Here is a 24546-nt window from a genome sequence, read left to right as displayed (position 1 = left end):
AAACAATAAATATATTATAAAATCTTTATTGTTTCCTTTTCTCAATTTATTAACTGTTTTTTATTCCTTAAATTAAAAATATATGATCTTAAGTTATATAAATGCATGGAGTAAATATACAGTAATTATGTAAAAAAGTTATACATTAAAACAATTTGTGACTAGAAATTTAACAATTATACATCCATTGTATCAGACTTTCTCTGTGAACTTCGCAAGGAGCGTTTCATTCCAGAATCGAACTGACGAACCTATAAATTTTTATAAAAACTTCATTCGCTAAAGTTAAAATAGAAATATGTATAACTCAAAATAAATACTTAATTTAAAAACATGTTTAAATATTCATATGATAAGATCTTGTAAATCTTACTATCTTCACAAAATAAGATTTACACAACTTCAATCAATCTGTCATTTTGAGGACCAGTTTCAAAATCAATCCTCAGAAATTTTTGTGGATTGTTTTAGACCCAGACAAATTAGACCATCATCCTTCACCATATGGCCACAAAAAGAAACAGTCTCAGTATCCATGGGGCAGAAATAATAACTAGTTTTATATTCCCTTCCTATTAAACAACCCTTATTTAATATGTGGATATTGTTATTTATCATTAAGAAAAAGCTTCAATATTATAATTTTTTAATGTAATGATAAATTTTCTCGCTTTAGAATTTATATCTTTATCAAAATTCTAATCTTATATATAATTGATATTTGTGTATTAATTAAAACAATCATTTAAAACTATTGAAATTCTGAGTGTCGGCAGCTCAAGAAAATTTTTCTGTATATATAACAAAGGTATACAATATTGAGAGAATCAAACATTCAGAATGGCAATGGGCCAGACACATCACTAGAAGACAAGACAACAGATGGGCTACAAATATCTCATATCTTTAATAGTGATCTAACACTCGTAAAAAAAGGTTTTTCGAGGATTGTTATTATCTCATATCATTATCCACAGGGATAAAATGGTTAAGACAAAGACTTCAAGTACAATAGAGTGACAAAATAACAAAAGCGGTCAATGTAAATTGGAAAATCAAAGAATTGGACATGGAAAAATAGAAAAGATTGGAGAAGAACTTCATCCAGTAATGGATTGACAATAGTTAGTCATGATAATATATATGTTTACTAAATATAAATCAAAAAATGTTTCAAAACTAATATAATGAGGCAGTTTCTTCTTGAATCCAGCAAAGAAATATATCAACTAGTAGTTTTTTTTAATTTCAAATGAGAGTGGTTAAGAACTAAACATGTATTACATAAAGTTTCATTGTTAATTTAACTGTCAGTAGTATAAAGTGATACAGCAATAAGAGAATATAAGCCAGAAAATTTCCAAAACAAGATCTGATGACAAGTTACTCTCCAAAAATTCTGTTTTTCTTTTTTACTGCTTTATAATGTAATGCTAAAATAAGAAACCAACATACAATATTTTTATATTGTTACTGAATATAATTAATATCTTTATATACATAATAATTATTCAATTTTTTTTAATGCTTAACAGATTTACCATGATTTAATGGTAACTCATGTATTTAATTGAAGAAACATTTTATAGTTTTAAACATATAATTTTTAAAAGAATTTCTATTAACTTTTAAATCGTATAGCATTTAAAATATTTATAATTAGTGTTTCTGATTTCAAATTTCTAAACTATACTATATACAGAATATTTCATCTTAATATGAACTTTTTTAATGAATAAAAAAACTTTTACTGAAAAATTGAATATCATGCATTTCCAGATTTATAAATAAATTTGCAAATGACACAGTAGTGTTTACTAATGATTTATTACATTTATCACATGCTGTCATGCATATTTTATTATTATTATTATTATTTGTATATCTCTAAAATTTAATAAAATTACCTCTGATGAACAAAACGATGCAACCGAGAAAATAATAAGCAAGGCTAAACACAAATACGTAGCAAAACGAATTAAATCTCTAAATTTCTGCCATTCCTTTAATTCCTTAATATGCAAGAAACGATTACGATAGTCTGGAGGTAATTCAAACTGAGTCCTGATGGGAAATAATGATTCATAAAAATCTTGTAGAACTGCACGCACCTGAAAAATAAAATAAATTTCTTATATTATTTTGCAAGTTATATAATACACCAGAAAACAATCTTCAGAAATCCTTTTAATATCTATAATAAAATTAAATATGAAGTAATTTGAGCTAGAGATAATGTTAGGTGCCATCTCTTATAATTAATAATTATAATTAAATTAATAATTAATTTAGAAGGTTTTGAAAGAAAAGAATATGCCCAAAGTGGGACTTGAATCTGCAACTCCTGCTTGCTGTATGGACATAATAACTGGCAACCTTTGTCCAATCTTTGTTTCCAGAACTATTAATGTAGATGTAACCAAACTAGTTACAGCACCAATTGGGAGAGTCTTCAACACTCACAGCCTTTAACACTCACTATGGGGTTTATATTATAGATTTATATAATAGATGTTTATATTTGTATATTTACAATGTGAAGGAAAATGTCATAATGTTTTCCTGCATGCTTAGGAAATGAAAAATTTCTCAAACTCTTCCACAGAGATACTTTATATTGATGTTTTAATTTAGTCTCAAAACATTATCACTATTTTCATGTTTAAAATTTGAATAAAATAGTTTTACAAAGTAGAAAATTTTTGTAAAATTGTGAGAAGTCAAATTTTAAAAAATAAGTGATATTACTTAATCATCAAACACCTGATGCTGAGAAATGTTTAAACATTTTTCAGCATCAGGTGTTTGATGATTCATTAAATATTTTAAAGAGCTGAGTAGGATATTTAGTTATAAATAATGTTTCAGATAAAAACGGGGGAGGAAAATATAAATTTACTGATGTGATAAATGTATCAATAATAGTTTAAAAAAGTATTTCTCAGTAGACTTCTTGCAACTGAATTAGTTTATATACAACTTTTCTTCTTTCACACAATCAGTATCAGATCCTGGACGTATAACATGAGGGTGCTGAGTAACAGTATTGTAACTAGAACTGAAGTTAAAACATACAAACTTACATTCAATTCCTGTACCATTGTGGATATAGCAACAAGTGCATGTTAATAAAGAATAGGGCAGTTGAGAGCTTGTATAGGCCTGTGATATTATAGCTAGATCCTTTACCATTTCTTAATAAATGAAATAAGTAAAATATTTCTTTACAGTAGAGAGTCGTTTATCCGAATCAATTGGGGACTGGGGTTGTTCGGATAACTTATTTTTCGGATAACCAATTATGTACGAAAAAATATATTAATTTATCCTGTGTTGAAATTTTTCTCCATTGCATGTCGCTTTGCGTTGAATTTTCGTCGATGTTAAGCCTAACAAAGATTATTGTATCGTTAAAAATTATTTTTTTATTTTGTACAAACAAAATAAATATATTGAAAAATATAAAAACAATAAAAAATTATACTTCAGAAGTTAATTTAGTATCAAAAACGTAAAATATTTGAGTAGCCAAAGACATAGTCAAAGATTACAGCGCCACAGCACTGGCAAAAATTTAAATATGTTGACTGGAATTCTTTCGGATAACTGACCTTCGGATAAACGACACTCTACTGTATTAACGAAAAGCAGGTCTTAAAGAACGTATTTTCTATTAGTAAAAATAATAATAATTTTATAGAGGTAGGAACCACTACAGATCCCTAAATTCCTTTGGGCCTGGAGAAAAATCCCAGCCCCCTCTTGACAGCCTTGATGAAGAGTAAACTTTTAGATATCATATATACATCTGTTTAAGTATGTTTGACATATTCAATTTTTCTCTGTACTTATTTGACTTTTTCTTTATTTACAAAGGTAAAAGGGCCTTTATGATTATGATAATGCTAAATAACTACTACTATTTTACATAACAAAATATATATAAATACTGATAAAATGAAAACAAACACTACAGAGACTAATATAAAAATATATATATTTTTAATTTAATTAACATTAAATTATAATAATAAAAAATAATAATAAGTTGAGTCATTTTCATACAGATTATAAATAAATATATAAAATATTAATATATTATTAATGATGTAAAATGATTAATAAAATGTTAGAGCTACAACTTTAAAATTTTGATAAATCTTATGTTCACATTCATTTTGTTCAAATAAAAGATAAAAAGTATATTCTAAACCACTAACAATTATTGTAAGACTATTATACAATTCAAATACATATGCTATTACCGACAATTTTGACTTTAATTAAATCCATATACAACATCATGATGTATATAGTTCATTAATGCTACAGCAATAATTGTGCACATTTGATAAAAATTACGAGGGCTGTTTGGAAAGTTCGCGGCCTCAAATAGAACAACAAACAAAATAATGTTAAAACTTTTTTTATTTTTCAATGTAGTCTCCTTTGTTAGCAATGCACTTATTCCAGCGATGTTCTAGCTTTTTTATGCCATTACAATAGGTCGATTTGTCAAGGTGTGCAAAATACTCATTTACTTCAGAGATGACTTTGTCATTTGAGTGGAATCTCTTTCCAACCAAGAATTATTTTAAATTTGGAAAAAGGTGGAAGTCACTGGGGGCCAAATCAGGTGAGTACGGTGAATGTGGAACTAATTGGAAGCTAAGTTCATTTATTTTTTGTTCAGTGATTCTGGCATTATCATGGTGAAACAGAACCTTCTTCTTCAAGTGTGGCCTCTTCGATTTCTTTCTTCAGTTTTTCCAAAAGTATACAGTAATAGACAGCATTGATGGTCTTTCCTCTTTCTAGGTAGTCAATAAAGATGATTCCTTTATCATCCCCAAAAAACCGAGGCCATCACTTTCCCTGCTGATGGAACTGTTTTTGCCTTCTTTGGTGGTGGCGAACTGGGGTGTTTCCATTGCTTCGACTGTTCTTTTGTTTCAGGAGTGTAGTAATGGATCCACGTTTCGTCAGTAGTCACAAACCGACGCAAGAAATCCCGTGGGTTTTTCTTGTAGAAGTCCAAACACTTCTTTGACATCAAAGTGCGAACACGTCTTTGCTCAGCGGTCAGCAGATGCGGCACCCAACTTGCTGAGACCTTCGTCATACCCAAATTTTCGGTTAGATGTGGTGCACTCGGTCGACAGAGATGCCTGTTGTCTCAGCTATCTCACGCGTTTTCAAACGGCGATCTGCTAACACCAAATCGTAAACTTTGTCGATATTTTTTTCAGTGACAGCAGTTGACGGCCGTCCGCTGCGAGGGTCATGTTTCACACTCTCTCTGCCAGATTTAAAAAGGGCTGTCCATTTTTTCACAGTGGTTTACGAAGGAGCAGACTCTCCCAAAACTTCATCCATGTCAGCTTTGATTTGAGATGCGGTCAACCCTTTTTTCGTCAGGTATTTTATGACCGCACGAGTCTCCGTCTTCTCCATTTTTGACAAAGCATGTGCACATTGACTATCTGCTAAGCTGGCGTGGCAAAACTTTACGACAAATCAAGCGGAAATTGGTATCGTATCTTTAGCAAGGATGGCTGAATTATTCCCGCCAAAAATTAAATTGATCACAGCGCTGCATATAGGCAAGGCCGTGAACTTTTCAAACAGCCCTCGTAAAAAATGTTAGAATATGATTAAATTATTAAGTAATAAACAAATAAATCTTCAATATATTTTCATTGATTTTGATAAATTTCATAGCCAACAATATCAATATAAAATTCCAATAATAAAAGCTGTGAAAATTTTATGAAATTTTTCTAACAAATATATCTTATGACTAAATTCTTACTGTAATTCTGCATGGATAGATTTTTCCATGTAAAAATTTTATATAAATTAAGTTAATTCTCAATAGTTTTTCAATAAATACAAAATTATTAAAAGTTCATTACTTTTTTAGCAACTAACTCTCTTATTTTCTTCTATTTTGACTAAGTCTGACTGTTCTTTATTAATATAACCATTTTGAAATAAACTCTTAATAATAACTGCACAAATCTAATTAATACAGTGATTCCCAAACTGTATGCTGCAGCTTCCTCACAAGCACCATGAAATATTATAAAATTTTCATAATTTTACTTCCACTTTCAAATCAATGTGATAAGATGTGACATCTAGCAGACCTGGTGCAAATCATTAACTCAGTAATAAATGTGGCACATAGAATCTCAAAATGTGAAAAGCCTCATACCATTGCAGAAAAACTCATTCTACCAGCTGCTGTAGATATGGTAAACATTATGATCGATGGTCTGCTGGGTAGCAGCTTTCAAAAGTGCTTTTGTCCAATAATACTATCAGTCGCAGAATACAGCACATAGCAAAGGACCTCCAATGTTCAGTTATTGAAAAAATAGAAGGGAAGGAATTTGGATTCCAACTGGATGAGGACACAGATAATAATGATGCTCACTTGATTTGCTATGTACAGTTTATAGATAATAATAACATTGTAGATGATGTTTCCCCTTGTTGCAACAGTGCTTGTCTTCCAATGGAGTTGATTTCTCTCGAGGTACAAACTCTATTTTTGAAGAACATTTATCACAGCTTATCATCTGGTTTCAGAAATATTTTCAAAATGATAATATCAATAAATTTGCATGGATTCAAGATCCATTTAATGCCAATGCTCCATCTGAATTTACTGCTTCAGAAGAAGAAAATCTTATTGTGTTGCCTTGTGACAATACATTGAAAACAAAATTTAGCAGCACGGAATTAACTGAACTTTGGATATCAGTAAAAGATGAATATCCCCTCTGAGTGGTACAGCTCAGAGAAGCTTAATTTCATTTGTAACTTCTTATTTGTGCAAAGCTGAATTTGTCACTGTGATAAAAAGTAAGCATTGCACAAAGATCAATGTGGAGAAGGAAATGAGGTGGCTGTGTCCAGTTTGATTCCAAGGTTTGAGAAAATGTGCAGTGATCAACAGGCTCATCCATCCCACTAATTATAATTAATTGAATTTGTTAAATTATATTTTTTTGTTACCTTAAATACCTGTTTTATTTATTTTTTATTTAATGTCCTAACTCTAATTAAAAAGATATTGGCTATTTCACTATTTCGCAAATTGTACTTGTTAGAATTTGACATAGGGCGCCTTGGAAAAATCTGAATTTAGCAAGGGTGCCAAGAATCAAAAAAGTTTGGGAACCACNTTAGGAGGTAATTAAACGGGATTGTTCAAATTATTTTGAATAACAATAATGATCTAATATTTCAGTTGTGTGTGTATTTTTGTCATTTAGCTATAACTTAAAAATAAGTAATGAAGTATTTGATATTTTAGATTGCTTATATCAATATAATAAATTACCATCCTATGTAATAAAGTAAATCACCCATATGTATATATAAACAAACAAACAGCTAGAATTTAATGGTTGTTTTTTAATAATTATATAATTTCATTTAGTTAGTCTAAACATAGTTCTAGTTTGGTTCGTTTATATAGTTTTCAGATTGCTATTAGTTCTTGCATAAAATACTTAATAACAATTAGATTTACAATTTGATAAATATTACTAGTCGAATGTTACAGCTGGATTCTGATTGGGCTATTAAGAGGTTAATTAATTAATCAGATTTAACTTACTATTTCGGCATCTTTAGTACCATGTTTAATATTGTCGTTCAAACAAATAAATTTTCTGAAAAAAGTAATTTATAAATACAATTAAAACCAAATAGACAAGTACAAGTTGTTAATGAAATCAATACTCACTTAGGATTTTTACGGATATCATCTAACTGTCCTAAAACTTGGGATAAATTTGTATGGATCATTTTGAAAGCTACTTCTTCTTCTCCTAATAATTCAACTCTATTTGCTTTTCTTGTACCAAAATACTGTTTTAACATATCAGTTATAGGTTTACATGCAAGAACAAGTGGCTTAGATACCGTAGGCTGTAACAAAGTATTAAATTATTCATTACCTAAAATTATTGTGTTATTGCATGTTAAAACAAATAATACAATAGCATTAAATATTACATGAAATTACTAAGCAACTATTTCATTCAGAACAAATATCTCAAATGAGTGATTTTCTGCTGTAAAGACTCGTATTAATTATATTGATTTGGGTAAAAGTGATAATCCATTTACAGATCCCTTGTCAAATGCACAAACACGAAGTTAAAACTAACTAATCAAAATATATTTTATATGGTTTATTATTTAAATATTAAGCTTACTTTTTAATTATAAATTTTCAGTATGTTTATATCCTATTTATAAAAAATTATAATTTTAATAACTGTGTTTATGTAAAATGCAAAGTATGCAATTAAAAAAAATACATAAATTGCTAAGTTAAAACTTTGAATTTATAGTTTTGAATGAACAATTTCTTTGTAATTTTTAATTGCCAAATGATTTATATGTAATGTAAGAACAGAATTGTATTGAGAAGAGATTAAAAAAATAATTCTAGAGTTTACACATTAATTCCTGACAGCTTTTACATGTAGATACCTCAGAAGAAATAAATAATAATGTAGTTAAAAAAGCTCAAATTAATAACTTTTCAGTGATTCTATATTTAGTGACACAGTCAAACTTCATTAAGTCAAAGTTTATGGGGTAAAAAAATATCCTGATGTTGAGTTAACAAGTTTAATATCAGTTTATGGCACTTTTGCATGCATTGTCAATGTGCACAGTTGTATCCAAATCAGAATGCCAGTAACACATGGTATCAATAAAGGGATATCAATATAAGGTTGCAGCCTAATGGCATAAAGCCATTGTGTTTGCTATCTGAATTCACACAGAATAAGAGAAAATGAAGATTACAGACCTATCAAAGAGTGGAGGGGCATGGAAAAATAGGTTAAAAGTACTGACACTTTTGACTTAACAAGATCGTATTATATGAAAAACATATATACTGTGCCCAGGTTCCATAGGTAGCTTCTAGTTAATGCAGTTCAACTTAGCAAGGTTTTTCTGAATTTATCTTAATGATCTTAATCTTAATAGATTTAATGTTATTAAATTGAACAAACATTCAATAAAAATAACAATAACATGAGTTGTTAATAACAGGGTTATGTAGTCTTTGGATAGAGTTGGAGTCAAAGTTGGTAAAAATGTACCCATGAGAACTATACTAGACAAAAACATAGGTTATGAGTCTAAAAAGTAATTGGAGGATTAATGGAAAACTTAGTAACAAAATGTCTTATAGTATCAATTACTATTTTAATAAATTTATCATTATTAAGACATATTGAGCTTTTATAAAAGAAATATTTAAAGATTGAGAAGCCAAAATTGGAGTCAAAATTTAGAAACAAAAGCCAAAGTTGAGTGTTTTGTATCAACTCTACAGTTTTAATTAACAATCAGATGATTTTTCTCCAAATAAATAAACCACATAAAAGTTTTTTTTTAATATACAGTAATATATACTACTGTATATTAAAAATATATAATTTCTAAATTTGACATGTATATTAGAAACATAACTAAAATTATATTCAGATTAGATTAATGATTAAAATCTAGCAGATTCTGAACAACTGGTTTAATAATGTACTGTTAACTAAATTTTGCATCATTGCATTATTTATTATTTAAAAGAATAACTAAATATAAAGTATACTCTTTATAAGAAATAAATAAAAATTGTACATACCAGATTTGAATCATAATAACGTTCGTATGGTGGAGTCGGAACAGCATAATTGTAATTTTTTGCAAATTGTTTTGAACAATTAATAATGTTTTCTTCAAATTCATGAATAACAGAGAATTCTAGGGGTAAATCATGAAGTCTAGTTAAAACGGTCCTTATTTCTCTATCCGACCAAGTCCTTTAATAAATTTGAATTTTATTTAAATTTCAAAATAACTTGCAATCTTGTTTTTAATTTTAACTATAAAAATTAAAACTACATACTACATTACTTAATTTTTATTATGTAAAAAATAAATAACTTGCAGAATTTTTAAATAAATTTGTAAGGTATAATTTCTAAGCAAGTTTTGTCTCTTGATAAATTATTAATTTTTCTTATAAATTATTGTAGATAATAAAAGTGTATTGCCTTATCATGTGCTATTAATGCTGAAATATAATTATTAAATAGCTGCTACATTAATAAAATTTACAATTATAAATTCAAAAGTACATAGTTAAACCAAACATACAATATTCTCAAGCTTGGATTTTATTTAGAAATGCTAATGTTTTAAAATATGAAAATTTGTATAGATAACATCTGAACTGAAGAGCTGAATATCAGTCTAACATAAACTAATAAGTCAGTTTGACTGTAAAAAATATAATAATTCAAGTTAAAAATTTATTTTGTATATCCTGATTTAAAGTTTTTCTAAAACTTAATTTATTACAATTTTTAAGGCAAGTACAGTTAACTAATAGGAAGAAATATGTAATAAAAAAGCAAGTTTATCTCTCTATTATGTAAAATTAAATGTGAAATTTTTGAATTTTTATAATGAGACTAATTATTTTTATTCTAATTTGGTAGTCATCATAGAAATGAAATGATACCACAATTACATTAAAATCTGAGAAATATTGTGCTGAACTCAATGTTTTTCTTATGCAACTGTAAATAAATTCTTAATATTTTATTCTCTTAATTCAAGTTTATTAAAAAGTCATAAAAAAATAAACTGAAGGGTCAAAATACTAGACACATCTGCCTAGTAACGAAAAGCTCCATCATCTGACCTCAGTAAAGCAGCAATGCAATATGGCATGGACTTATCAAATGCTAGACTCTGTGTAGATATATTCATCTAAGCCTGTTCAATAGCAACTCACAATTCTACTCTGTTGGTTAGAAATAACTATAACTGACTTATAGTAGCCTGCAAAATATGCTCTACAGGGTTAAGATCCAAAAGAGTGCGAAACCTGTGGTCACTTTGGATATGGTGTGTCCCATATGTCCAGCATCAACAATATGTCCCTGGTCAAAGAGCAATAAACTTTTTTCACATAGTATTATAAAACTGGATAACATTGTTCATATTATTTGTGTAACCATGTAAATTTCGGCTGCTCTTATTATCAGATAGATGCAAATGCTGTTGATTACAATTATAGTATTTTATTGTCTCTAGTATTTTGGTACTTCAATTTATCATTAAATAAGTAAAATCATTATTTATTTAATTAAATTTAAAATGTAAAATGTTTTTTTATTTTGATTTTTACTCTAAAATTTCAAATGTAATATGTATGTAATTTTTATACATTAAAACCTCACTAAGTGGGAGTTTAAGAGTCCTGACTTTGAGTTACAGTTAACAAGTTTAAAACCTAAATTTTTCTATGATCATAAATTTCCCACAAGTTGTTTCTCAAGAATCTGTTCACAACATGATTACAAAATTATACACAGTTTATGGCACTTTTGAGAGCATTGCCAAGTATGTTACTGGCATTATGATTTGGATACAAATCAGAATGCCAGTAACATACTGCTCCAGGAAAAAGATGTTGATATGAGGTTATAGCCTAATGGCATGGGCACTGCATTTAACATGGATCTGTAGTGTTTGTTTATCTTAATCATCTGTATTCACACAAAATATAAAATAAAATAAAGATCACAGACCTATCAAAGGATGGCAAGTACACAGGAAAAACAGGTTCAAGTTAAAAGTACTGACAATTTTGACTTAACAATACTATAGTATATCAAAAACCCTATATACTGTGCCTGAAACCTGTAGATAGCTTCAAGTTAACACAGTTTGACTTATTCATTAGTAAGATTTTACTGTACTAAAATTATCAAAAAATTAAATAAACTGCTTATTTAAAAAAGCAAAATAAAAAAACTTTTATTATGAAGGTTTTCAGCCATTATTTTATCTAACATAAAAATAATTGAACAGTACAAAACTAGAAATTTAAAACAATGATCCTTGGCTTTGAATTTTTTGTTCCATACTATTTAATGTATTTTTATGCTGAATATGTCCAAAATAATGGCTGAATGTGTTTTCTTGGCTTCATTAAATAAGCAGTTTATTAATTTTTTTTACTGCAATAACATGTCAAATTTTGTCTATTTTCCCAATAAAAGATTTCCATTGAAAAATGTAATTTAAAGCAAATTTAAAGTACTTATTAACTATGTACAAAACAAATTTATCTCTAAAATATCTGTAAAAATGAAATATATATCCATTATACATAAACAAACATCATGAAACCCGATAAATTTGAAGCAAATTGTCTGCCATTCTTTTTGATAAAGTGATCAACTTGTAAGAAGTGTATTCTTTGCTTTTTTATTTTTGATATTGATGGAGATTTAATTCATCGTACATTGTACGTTCTGAGTTAAAAAAAGAATTTCTTTCATTGATTGATTTTTTTTTTTTTGATAGTACATAATTGATCTTGACTTGTTTTGAATATTTGAAATNGAACATGATTACAAAATTATACACAGTTTATGGCACTTTTGAGAGCATTGCCAAGTATGTTACTGGCATTATGATTTGGATACAAATCAGAATGCCAGTAACATACTGCTCCAGGAAAAAGATGTTGATATGAGGTTATAGCCTAATGGCATGGGCACTGCATTTAACATGGATCTGTAGTGTTTGTTTATCTTAATCATCTGTATTCACACAAAATATAAAATAAAATAAAGATCACAGACCTATCAAAGGATGGCAAGTACACAGGAAAAACAGGTTCAAGTTAAAAGTACTGACAATTTTGACTTAACAATACTATAGTATATCAAAAACCCTATATACTGTGCCTGAAACCTGTAGATAGCTTCAAGTTAACACAGTTTGACTTATTCATTAGTAAGATTTTACTGTACTAAAATTATCAAAAAATTAAATAAACTGCTTATTTAAAAAAGCAAAATTATGAAGTCACATACAATGAAATAATAGAAAACAAACTGTTTTTTAAAATAAAAACAATCAGTTTGGTATATAACTTTAAATTATTCAGAATTAAGAAATAAAAACTCATTTGATGACTATTATAATTATTAAAAGAAACTATAAAGAACTTATAATGCAGTAATATTTTTCACATGAAAACTATACTAAACAGTAAATAATATATTTGAAAGCTTTTGTGAAAAGGAATCTCCACAAACCACAAACCACAAAGCCTAGTTGAAAGAGGGTAGGGGGTAAGTTAGTGGCTACTGTGAATCACTACAATGGAGGATGGGGTCTGGATCTGGTTATATAACCTAGCTCTTCTTAAAAAAAATCATTCTATGTTATAGAATGATTTTTTTTAAGAATATCTGTATTACAATATTATACAATACTATCTGTTGAAAGTGTGTAACAGACTTGATGTCATGTGCATGGAGTATCAGAGAAACTATTAACAGAAGCAACATTGAGCAAAAAGAAAATAAATCAGCAATACTGATCAAGAACTGACAGGGCAACAGCAGCAAAAGTCTAAGTTACATAATTGTAAACAATTATAATAATTCAATTTAACTTGTTGTTATAAAAAACTGAACTTTATAAACTGAGACATGTAAGTAAGATAGTGATATTAGTGAGCTACCATCTGACAGTGTACGATATCATGCGCTAATAATAGCACTTCATAAACATCACTAATAACAGTATATATTGAAATGTGCTTCAGAATGTGTTACAAGAAGCTCCAGGAAAACAGTTTTATATTAACTTTTTATATAAGAGATCTCCAATTACTTTGCTTAGCAGAAGAATAGTTTCAACATTTTATAATTGAGTGCATTTTAATATTTTGCCATATTATTTGTAGGGTTTGTTGGTTTTTAAAACTTGGTTTGGAAAAATTAGTTTTTTGAATAAATTTATATAATTTGAAAATCGGGTTTTCTCAACTTAAAAAACCAGGTTTTGAGCCTAGACTTAAAAATTAATTAATTATTTGATTAAAAGCATCAACATTTTGACAAAAAATCATCTTTGGCATAAAACGAAAATATTGAAACTAACTACAAAAACAAACAAAATCTCCCTATGCCTAAAAAGCATCCAATTCTCCCTACAATAGGGAGAAATTTTGCAACAACAGAAAAACAATAGAAAAATTTGTACACTTAAAAAAATTTGTTGTTTTAGCTATGAATGACATTGGTGCTACTCACACATGGAATGAAGCAGAGTATTGTAAAATTGTAGTTTTATGACCAATACATTTAGCAGCCGATGGAATAAATAGGACAACAAGATTTGTATCTTGTCGTCCTATTTATTAACAAGTGAAGGCATATTTGACTTTTTTGTTATGTGAATTGAAAAATTTGAAAACTGAAATTAATTTCAAGTTGTTACATGCTGCAGAGGTATGAATTCATGAGAGAAGACAAACGGGATTAGTAACACTTCTCCTTTATTTACAAAATCCACAGAACATTTGGACAAAGTTGTCTAGTGTATTTCTTCTATTAGCTTCAAAATCTGATATCATTAAGTTATCTGGACAAATATTATCCAAATTATTCCATAGAAGATGACTGCAATGATGAAAAAGTGGCAAAGAAGAAAATCAAGCCATAGCTTTAAAAAATAGTATGGAAAAATTGATACAAATATCTTCGAGAACCTGAAGAAATGACTTTGTCCAGCCCTAAGACACTAAAAAAAGAAGTTTTTAGTATTAGAGAATACAAACAGAAGAACAAAAAATTTAGATTTATTATTTAATGCTTTAAAGACAATTAAACCCAGTTCAGTAGCAAGTGAAAAAAAGATTTCTATTTCTAGCAATTTTGTGTGCAAAATAAGAACACGGTTGAGCAACAGACCTATAGACCAGGGATGGTCGACTGGTTGACCGCAAAGGTTTTGAAAGTAGCCCGCGAAGCTAAAGTTGAACAATTTGCTTTCACTTAAATTAATGTTTAAAAATCTTAATTTGATAATTTATTCTTACAATAATAGACTGTCTGTGCAACGTACCCATACTGTTTGTATTAATCCTGATGAACAATGCAAATGAATGTTAACGCATGCCCATATAAAAATCCTAAAATCGTTTGCCCATATTCATAGTCACCTGCAGACTATATTTTACCAAAAAAGTAGCTCCTAAGGGATAAAAGTTTGGCCACACCTGCTATAGACGTTCTTTGCTTTCTAAAATCATATTTTCTTAGGAAAAAAAAAAAATAATATTTTGTAGGNTCTTCATTAATTGAATTTTAAAGTAACAATACGAAATTTACAATGAACAAAAATTCTCTCTAATTAAATATAAAAGTATTTTAAAGAAAAATATCAAGATTGGGAATTCTATTTAGGTGTAACCACCAAATTTGTTTGATATAGTTAGCAGGGCCTAACTTTATCAATCATTAGGATTAGAGAAAGATGGGGCAGACCAATATTTTAGTGGACCTGGTTTTATAGCCCTTGTAAATTTCTCCTGCTATAAAGTGGAGATTGGCAGTGATGGCCAGCACCTTTGACTCCAGGATGATAACCTTTAATCTATCATCATCAGTCCAGGGCTCAGATTGGTTTGTTGGTAGTCAAGGAGTCTGAATAAAAAGGGAAGAAACAAGTGTTGTGTTTGTTCAGGGAAAGTTGTAAAAAACTTCTAATATTCCTCTACCTGATGTTTAAACTTAAAAATAAAAAAAAATAAAAATATTCAGAAGTAGAGCCATAATCTGGTTACAAAAGTCACAATGATGGAAAGGAGATTAAAATTCACAAAATATTAGACTATGGGGTTTGTAAACATTCCCAAACAAATTTTTCAAAGTTAGAGTGACTTTCTAGCTCTTCCTCATTAATGGCTAAATTAATTAAATTCTTATTATTAAATTTATATTTCTCTAAATCTATTTGATAATAGTAATAATAATATCCTAGATTTATCAAAATTTAACTATATAAAAACATTTTATAAGACTAAATTAGACTTTTTAGAAAATATAGAAAAATTTCTTTCAATAGCAATAAAAATGCAAAATTTAAAATAATTTGCATGTGTATTATTTAGAAATGAAAATATTCCTAATTATAAGGATAAATTAAAAAATAAAATTTGTTTAATTACTATTCTTCATATACTAACTTTTCTTGCACTCTTTTCATCACATCAACATCAATAAAATGAGCAATATGAGCAGGCACTTTTCGAGTTTCAAATCCGAATGCTTCATTATATAATTTATTCACATGACGTAACGAATCTCCAAATGTGTCTAGTAATTTCCTTCTTTTAATGGATTCAACATTATAACTATCTGAAGAACGTTTCTGATCTAACAACTAAGAAATAAAATAAATTATTATTATTTATGCTGTAAAATAAGCATTGTACTTTAATATAAACACCTAAGAAAAATATAACAATTACCTTTTGTAATTTACTAAATGTATTTTGTTTCTCCCATGGAAATTTTCCATTATGGAAAATTACCGATTCAGGTTGTACTAAACCTTTTAACTGTCTTAAAGTTTTAGTACTATTTAATTTTTGATAAATTTTTTCTTTATGTTTATTGTTAAAAAATGATATTAATTTTTCCTTTTCTTTTCTAACTTGAGTGGATTTTTGTTTAAATTTCTGAGATTCTTTTTGTAATCCAACTGAATTTGTTTGATTTATTCTATTCTTTTCAAAGAATTTCATTAAAAGTAATTGTTTCTTCCTTTGAAAGCCTTTTTCTGTAATTAGACCTAAGAAAAAAAAAACATTTTTTAAAAATTAAATACAATATATTATAAATCAAGCTGTAAAGGTAAAATTTAAACATTTTAATTTTTTTCTAGAAATGAATGAAGAAAAAAAAAAGGTTCTAGGATGTTTGATATAGTTATATACAGTAGAGCACCGATTATCCGACTCAATTGGGGGACTCAGGTTGGTCAGATAACAGAAAAAATCGGAAAACTGAAAAAAATACATTATTAGTCTAGTATATTAGTATATCCCATGTAATTAGTATATTAGTATATTGCTATTAACCAACTTCACGTTGAATTTTCATCGATGTTAAGCCTAACAAAATTTTTTTTTTTAAATAATAATTGTCACTATTGTTAAAAATTATTTTAAAATTATTTTATTGCTCACAAAACAAACAACCACTCAAAATTAGATAATTAAGCCTCGTTTAAATACTGGCCTCCCTTCAATGGTCGAGCCGATGTTGCCAGCTAAAACACGCAAAAATTTAACAAAAATAATATTAAAGTAGCCAAGACATAGCCAAATATTGTAATGCCACATCACTAGCGGACATTTGAAATTTGCCGACTAGAACGGTCAGTTAACCGATGTGACGGTTAATCGGGGGTCGTCGGATAATTGATGCTCTACTATAATTACAGTAACCAAAGGCCATTTCATCACAAATTTTGTTGGAAATACACACATTGGCAATGTTTAACAATATGAAACTTTCAAAGAAATACATTTGAATGCTGTTGCTCTACCACTTCAAAAGTGGCCACAATGCAACAAAGGCTCACAATCTCATCTGCAAGGCATTTGGCATGGACACAGTCAACAGGCAGAGCTGCTACAATTGGTTGAAGAAGTTCAAGAATTGAGATTTCTCGCCTCAAAATAAACCCTATCCAAGCAGTGATTCACCATTCTCCTGCAACTGATAGATGATAATCCATGGTTGACCACCAGCAAATTAGCACAACTTGAGTGTTCCCATATACTCCAAAAATAAAGTCTAATACCAACACAAAAATACACTAGCATACAGAATAAAGATAACTTTAGAGAAGTTGGCCAGTCAAGACTGGGAAGATCTGTTTCATTCACCTTAGATCCAGGCTTGACACAAACTGACTAAATCTATTTTGCCCTGTTGTCAATACATGGTTACAATCTATTGTGCCCTGCTGTCAATATATGGTTAGTTAAATGACAACATCCATTTAAGAACAATGCTCAAGACTTTCTTCAAAGAAAAACCCAGTCATTCTATACTCATGAGATTACAAGTTTGTGGCAAAGGTGGCAAGATGTGATTGATACTGATGGTAATTAGCTACAAAACTGATATGTAATCATTGTTGAGTTAATTGTCAATAAAGTATTTTTTCAAAATGTCTAAATTTTATCTTCAAAACCTGATAATTGTTAATTTTATGGAATTAGACAAAAAATATTTTGTAAAATGGGATGTTTATCTTCATTAATTGAATTTTAAAGTAACAATACGAAATTTACAATGAACAAAAATTCTCTCTAATTAAATATAAAAGTATTTTAAAGAAAAATATCAAGATTGGGAATTCTATTTAGGTGTAACCACCAAATTTGTTTGATATAGTTAGCAGGGCCTAACTTTATCAATCATTAGGATTAGAGAAAGATGGGGCAGACCAATATTTTAGTGGACCTGGTTTTATGGCCCTTGTAAATTTCTCCTGCTATAAAGTGGAGATTGGCAGTGATGGCCAGCACCTTTGACTCCAGGATGATAACCTTTAATCTATCATCATCAGTCCAGGGCTCAGATTGGTTTGTTGGTAGTCAAGGAGTCTGAATAAAAAGGGAAGAAACAAGAAGGTAGAAGGATGAGCAAGATCCTAATCAGAGAAGGAGACAAACTGAATCAGTCACTCTTCTCAGTCATCCCAGTAAGAAAATTCTTTTGAGATGAGCAAGTTTAGTTGGGGACTCATCTCATCTGTAACAGTTCAAGACTATAAAAGTGTGTTTCTCATGGATCTGAAAGAAACAGACTATATGTAGGTATACATATTATTTGAAGTAAGAATTTATTCAAATATAATTTAAACAATTAAATATTTCTGTAATCACTTTTTGAACAATAAATTCCCTTTAAACTATATTTTAATTAGAATAGAAGCTGCCTATTGCAATTACAGATTTTGTTACCAATTGGCTAATGTTATAAAAATTAGATGTTTCAAAATATTGAAATTAAAAAAACACTACTCATAATCAAATTTTGGTTATAGCTAGTTATCTTTAGACAAATAGACATCTTTAGGCAATTTTTTATACTGTCAACTTCAGCATGTGGCTGATAACAAGTAATCATTATCAACTATTGTTAACAGTCTTAATACTTTAATTGTAAAATGTTAATAGTTTTAATCATATTTGCAGTTTAATGGCTTAAATTGCTGAAATTTGTTACTTCAATTACATGCTGGATGAATTACTTTTAATTGATAGTAATAATTAAATTAAATAAATCTTCAAATTATATATTTTTTTAATTGTTTTAATATGTTCTATTAATGTGAGAGTCAATAAAACTTGAATAATTTCCACTAATTATAATCTTATTTACTTATTCTGCTTAATACATACATACCATACATACATATATTTTAACTCTGTGGGCACTAAGAAGGCAAGCCTCTTATGGTCCAGCCAGACCCACAATGGAATCACTAGGAGGTAACATAACTGGACAGACCACATCCCAAAAAATTCCTGGAATGTTTCAATCCAACTGGATTTGATCCCAGATCTCCAGAACAGTAGCCTCTGGCCATCATCTGTCTTAATGTTATCAGTATAGGCATGTCCCAAAGTGATTACAACAGGCAATTCTATTGTTTAATCAGATATATTCATTTAACATTACAATTAAATTTTCACTAATATTTAAAATTACCTTCTGATAATGATTTCTCAAGAGCTTTAATATTTTCAGAAATATCTGAAGGTAAATCAGATGTATTCACATTGTCAATATTTAAGTCAGGCACAATTTCTGATATATGGAGAATTTTTGGTTGTCTAGAAAAAAAAAAAAAGAAGAAATAAATCATATATTTTAATAGATTTTAATAATTAAAAATCATATAAATATTGAACTTTACAAAATAAATAATTTAATGAATCACTCAAATTATAATGCTGGATTCATTGAGTCATAACTTAGCTAATTAAATAAACAGATATAAAATAATTTGGACAAAAGATAGGTGGTTAAGACATCATCTTTAATTAGCAAAATTACAACTTCACAAATCTGATGTATCATTTAATTAGTTTATAGTTTTGGGCTTAGCTACTGTAGAATTAACGAATTACAGATAAGAAAGTAAATCTCATAGAAAGATTTTTCAATTATATTATTAACTTACTGTAGGGTACTGTATTTCAAGTAAATAAAAATATTTCAAAAAGTGAAGTTTAAATACCTGAAATACCCTTTTTCTGAATGTTTTTCTTTTTTGAGTAATAAAATCTAATGAGATAATAAAATTTTTATAGTTATCAGCTAATTTTTGTTGATGTCACAAATATAATATAGTAGAGCATCAATTATCTGAATAACGATCAACTGAAACACAGGTTAGCCAAAAGCATTCTAGTCGGCAAATTTAAATTTTCGCTAGTGCTGTGGCGCTGCAATATTTGGCTATGTCTTGTGCTATTCCATTATTATTTTTGTTGGTGTGCGTGTTTTAGCTGGCATCATTGGTGTGACCATGAGAGGTACTTAAATTTTACACTTTTCTGTTCTCTTGAATTATAAATTTTTGTACTTCTAAATAATTAATATTTTAAAATGCTACAAATTTACCAGCAAATTACTGAAAGTAAAAGTAGAATATGAAATTCTTCTAGATGGACAATGAACAGTTTCAATTAACATATTGTGAAGAATATCCAAATGAATGGCTTCCCATATTTGCATCTCACAAAAAGACTTTTGATACATTAGAAATATTTATTCAAGATTCATTACATTTTTCAACTTGTATGCTCTCATCAGATTATATATTATTTAAATAACTATGCTCAAAACACCTATTTTATAAAGAAATAATCCATGGTAAAGACCTTTTGTGGGAAATGTCTGATTTGTAAAAAAAAAATCTCCTAAATGCTACTTTTTGTAATAGATATTGGTCAAACTATCTGTCTTGTCTCCATTCAATAAGTGTAAATATTTTTTTAGATTCATTCTGAGTCACTTATTGAATTATTTATATTTGTTTGATATTCTGATGACAGCATACAAGCTGAAACATTTAATGAATTTTGAATAAATATTTCTAATGCCATTATGAGTCTTTGGCAAAATGAAAATACAGTTTAATCCAATTATAACATCATTGGATGTAACGATAACCCTAATACAACGTCAAATTTTTATCAGTCTCACGATTTTACTATACTAGATAATGTTAAATAACCCACTTGTAACGACATAAAACCCTGTTTTAAAATCACATTTAAAGAACTCTCAAATTTACAAAATTAGATTACAAATTTTATTTAACAAAGAAAATACTACGTGTTCAGTCCCTACAGTCAGAGCCATTTCCTAGAATAGTGTTTTTCAACCTGTGGGTCGCGACCCCCAGGTGGGTCGCAAAGCCATACATGGGGGGTCGCGGGTAAAAGAAAAAGCCAAGTGTTTGTAGGTCCTACTCTACAATAAAAAACTACAATTTCAGTGAGAAGGCTGTGCCTGTTTATTTTACAGTACAATTAGTTTTTTGATCGATATTTAAATCTCAACAGAAAGAAAATTAAATACGTAGTTTTTAAAATCACAGTCATAGTTTTAATACGGCCGTGGGGGGTCGCCAGAATTTTTTAACTTGTAAAGGGGTCGCGTATTCAAGAAGGTTGAAAAACACTGTCCTAGAATGACTATGGGTGGGGTGAGGTCTGCCACACCTTTAAACAATGCAACAATCAGTTAGTCTGCATAGTCACTCGTGTTATTTTATACAGATGCAGATATTGTTGAGCAAATTAAATCTTCAGATGAAAAAAATGAGGATGATGAAGATGACGATGAAGATAAAACATCAGACAGAGAAAATGAAGTGTCGTCAACCAGGGAAGCGCATAATGCAATAAGATTATTGAAAATGTTTTACGTGTCTTGGAAAACTTCATCAAAAATAATGAATAAAGTGTATGATTTAGAAAATGACATTGATAAACAATTTTTAGGTGAAATACACCCACAATCTAAAATAACTGACTTTTTTTAAATGAGTATTGTTATTCTGTCTTTTTAATTGGCATACATTAGTTTAACCTTTTGTTGCCTTTTGATTTAACATTATTCTCAAAACCAAAAGTGCCACCATTATCAAAACTTAAGACAAATAGAAATTTCTTATAAAAGGTAATTTTTGAAATTTTAATTACATCAATGTAAACTTAGACATAATAATGTAAATAAAGTTGATTTAAACATTTAGTTTGCACTTTTATACATACGATAATAAATTATTATTACCATAATAGATACAGTATACTGTATTACCATTAAGAAATAATTTTATGGTAATACATATGATGTTAAATTAGAATGGATTTTATAATAGATTCTTAAACACACTTGGTACTTTTTATGGGACTAAAATTATGACCCTGCAGATAATGACACTTGGTTATAATGTCAAAAAATTGCCAGTACCATGGATGACATTATAACTGGTTTAAACTGTATATAGAGCTATTCATATTCTTTGTAACTTGTAAATTTAATTTTTTCATATTCTAGTTAATTTCATATACACAGAAAATTCAAAACCAAATCTCTCTATCATTTGAAATTTTATATTAAAATCTGTAAAAATTAATTATTTAAGTATTAAAAAAATGTCAAATATATAAAAGATTTTAATTCATTAGATTAAGTTATTAGGTTCATAACATTAAAATAAGCTGATTCAATCAATAAGTCAATTTCCTAATGTTTTCTTTGAAAAACTATTTGCAAAAGTTTAATTTTGTTTCTGAAATGATTCTCAACTTGATATTGACTATTGAAAGTATCATTACAGTTTTTCATTTTCTATAATAATTTTCTATATTTGATTATCAAAAATCACATACAATAGACCCCCTATAATGCGGGTTCCTATAACGAAGCGAAAAAATTACGACAGTATTCGTAGAAAGATGCTAAAAGGGACATGTAAAATGCGATAAAATGTCATCGCCAACTCGTCATTACGGACGAGCAGCCAAACTATTTTCCGCCGTCCAGTGCCACGCTATGGAGAGTTTAGGCGGATAAGTTGAGTTTACTATCGTCTGTATTATATATAAATTAGGTACTGTACATATAATTATATATTAATTATATATAAATTAGGTACTGTATATATAATTATATATTAACTTAATTTATTGTAACTTTATTATAATTATATATATACTTTCCGCCGTCCAGCGCCACGCTACGGAGAGTTTAGGCGAGTAAGTTGAGTTTACTATCGTCTGTACAGTATGTAAATTAGGTACCGTAAGTCTAATACAGTACTGTAATTTTATACATTTCTTGTGAAAGAAACATTTCTTATTCAACGGCCATAAAAATTATTTCTATTAATGATGTCTCCAAAGTTCAACGAATTTTTCGCAGAAAAATAACATCAGAAATCGCGGCCGCCGTTTGGTGCGCTGCTCCGCGACGAACACAAGCTTAAGCAATGGCGACATCGAACGGTGCACACTAGGTAAGTAATCCTATAATTTTTTGTTTATAGCATAGTTTATACGGATTATTCCCAAAAAATTATATGTATTTTGGAAATGTTAAGTCGAATTAGTCTAGAATCTATTAATTTTATGGAAGAAAACCTTTCAAACAGCCATAGTCCGTAAACTTCACACGTGTTGGGCTGCGATTGGCTCATGTATTTAAGGATTCCTACAACGCGAAATTCGTATAACGAGGAACGTATCTCCACATTATAGGGGGTCTACTGTATTTACTTTTAACATAAATCTGTTTGAATTAGCATTAATAAATATTAGTTTTATTCTTAAATTATTTATTTAATTCTTATAATTCTTGATGTAAAAATCACAATTATTATTAACAAATTACACCTCTTCTAAAAAAGAAAATCTTTTCAAAAATATCATAATTATCTATTGACTAATACATATGCCAATAGATATGGTCAGTTTTTTAAATTGTTGAATTCTTACAATAAGATTTAATGGAATCAGATTTTGCAGTAAAAATTCTAATTAAATAAAATAAAACACATCACCAAACGAAAAATCAAACTCGGCTTTGTGAATACTTAATGAATTATTCATATCATGTTCTGCTGCTGAGAAAGGGACAGCCTATTGTATTAGGTTTTCCACCTAATACAATAGGCTATCCTTGGATGTAACCAAATTCAAACACCTTTTCAAAAAATGGAACATTTTAATGAAGGAATGCCTGAACTCTTACATTTATATTTGAAACTAGCAGACCCCTGCCACATGTTGTTGTGGCTCAAAATGTATCTATTATAAATGTATAACACTTTTTTTGTGGGGGAGAATTTTTCGAAAAATCCCTTCTTAGTGTACATTCTTTTGAGGTACCCTATTAAAAAGACTGAAAGACCACAAAAACATATTAAAACCCAATCAAAAACGCAAAAATCCACATCAAAAATAGTATAATAGAAGCCAAGTTCTTCATGTTAAGCCTTAATCCTGTCCTCTCTCCCGCAGGGGGTATATAGAAAAATCCCTTTTTAGTGTATATTCTGTTGACATACACTATTAAAACGCAATCAAAAACG

At 28.6% G+C, this 24546-nt stretch overlaps 1 protein-coding gene across 1 annotated transcript in view; it reads right to left on the bottom strand.

The window, feature by feature from the left end:
* Positions 1-61: 61 nt before the first annotated feature.
* LOC111638304 (N-acetylglucosamine-1-phosphotransferase subunits alpha/beta-like) overlaps positions 62-24546 on the bottom strand; it is a gene marked incomplete at its 5' end in the record, with an annotated part of 40807 nt that continues 16322 nt past the window's right edge. The window contains 8 exons of the mRNA XM_023383990.1: positions 62-251; positions 1908-2111; positions 7631-7685; positions 7760-7944; positions 9680-9857; positions 16100-16296; positions 16385-16707; positions 19647-19771. Of these exons, the coding sequence (XP_023239758.1) occupies positions 177-251; positions 1908-2111; positions 7631-7685; positions 7760-7944; positions 9680-9857; positions 16100-16296; positions 16385-16707; positions 19647-19771 (1342 nt within the window). The remainder of the gene's footprint in view (positions 252-1907; positions 2112-7630; positions 7686-7759; positions 7945-9679; positions 9858-16099; positions 16297-16384; positions 16708-19646; positions 19772-24546) is intronic.

Source organism: Centruroides sculpturatus, unplaced genomic scaffold, assembly GCF_000671375.1.
Source record: "Centruroides sculpturatus isolate CEXI.00-Female unplaced genomic scaffold, Cexi_2.0 scaffold1256, whole genome shotgun sequence".
Classification (NCBI taxonomy): domain Eukaryota; kingdom Metazoa; phylum Arthropoda; class Arachnida; order Scorpiones; family Buthidae; genus Centruroides; species Centruroides sculpturatus.
Note: the sequence above shows the minus strand (reverse complement) of the source record. Positions and strands in the feature narration are given on the sequence as shown.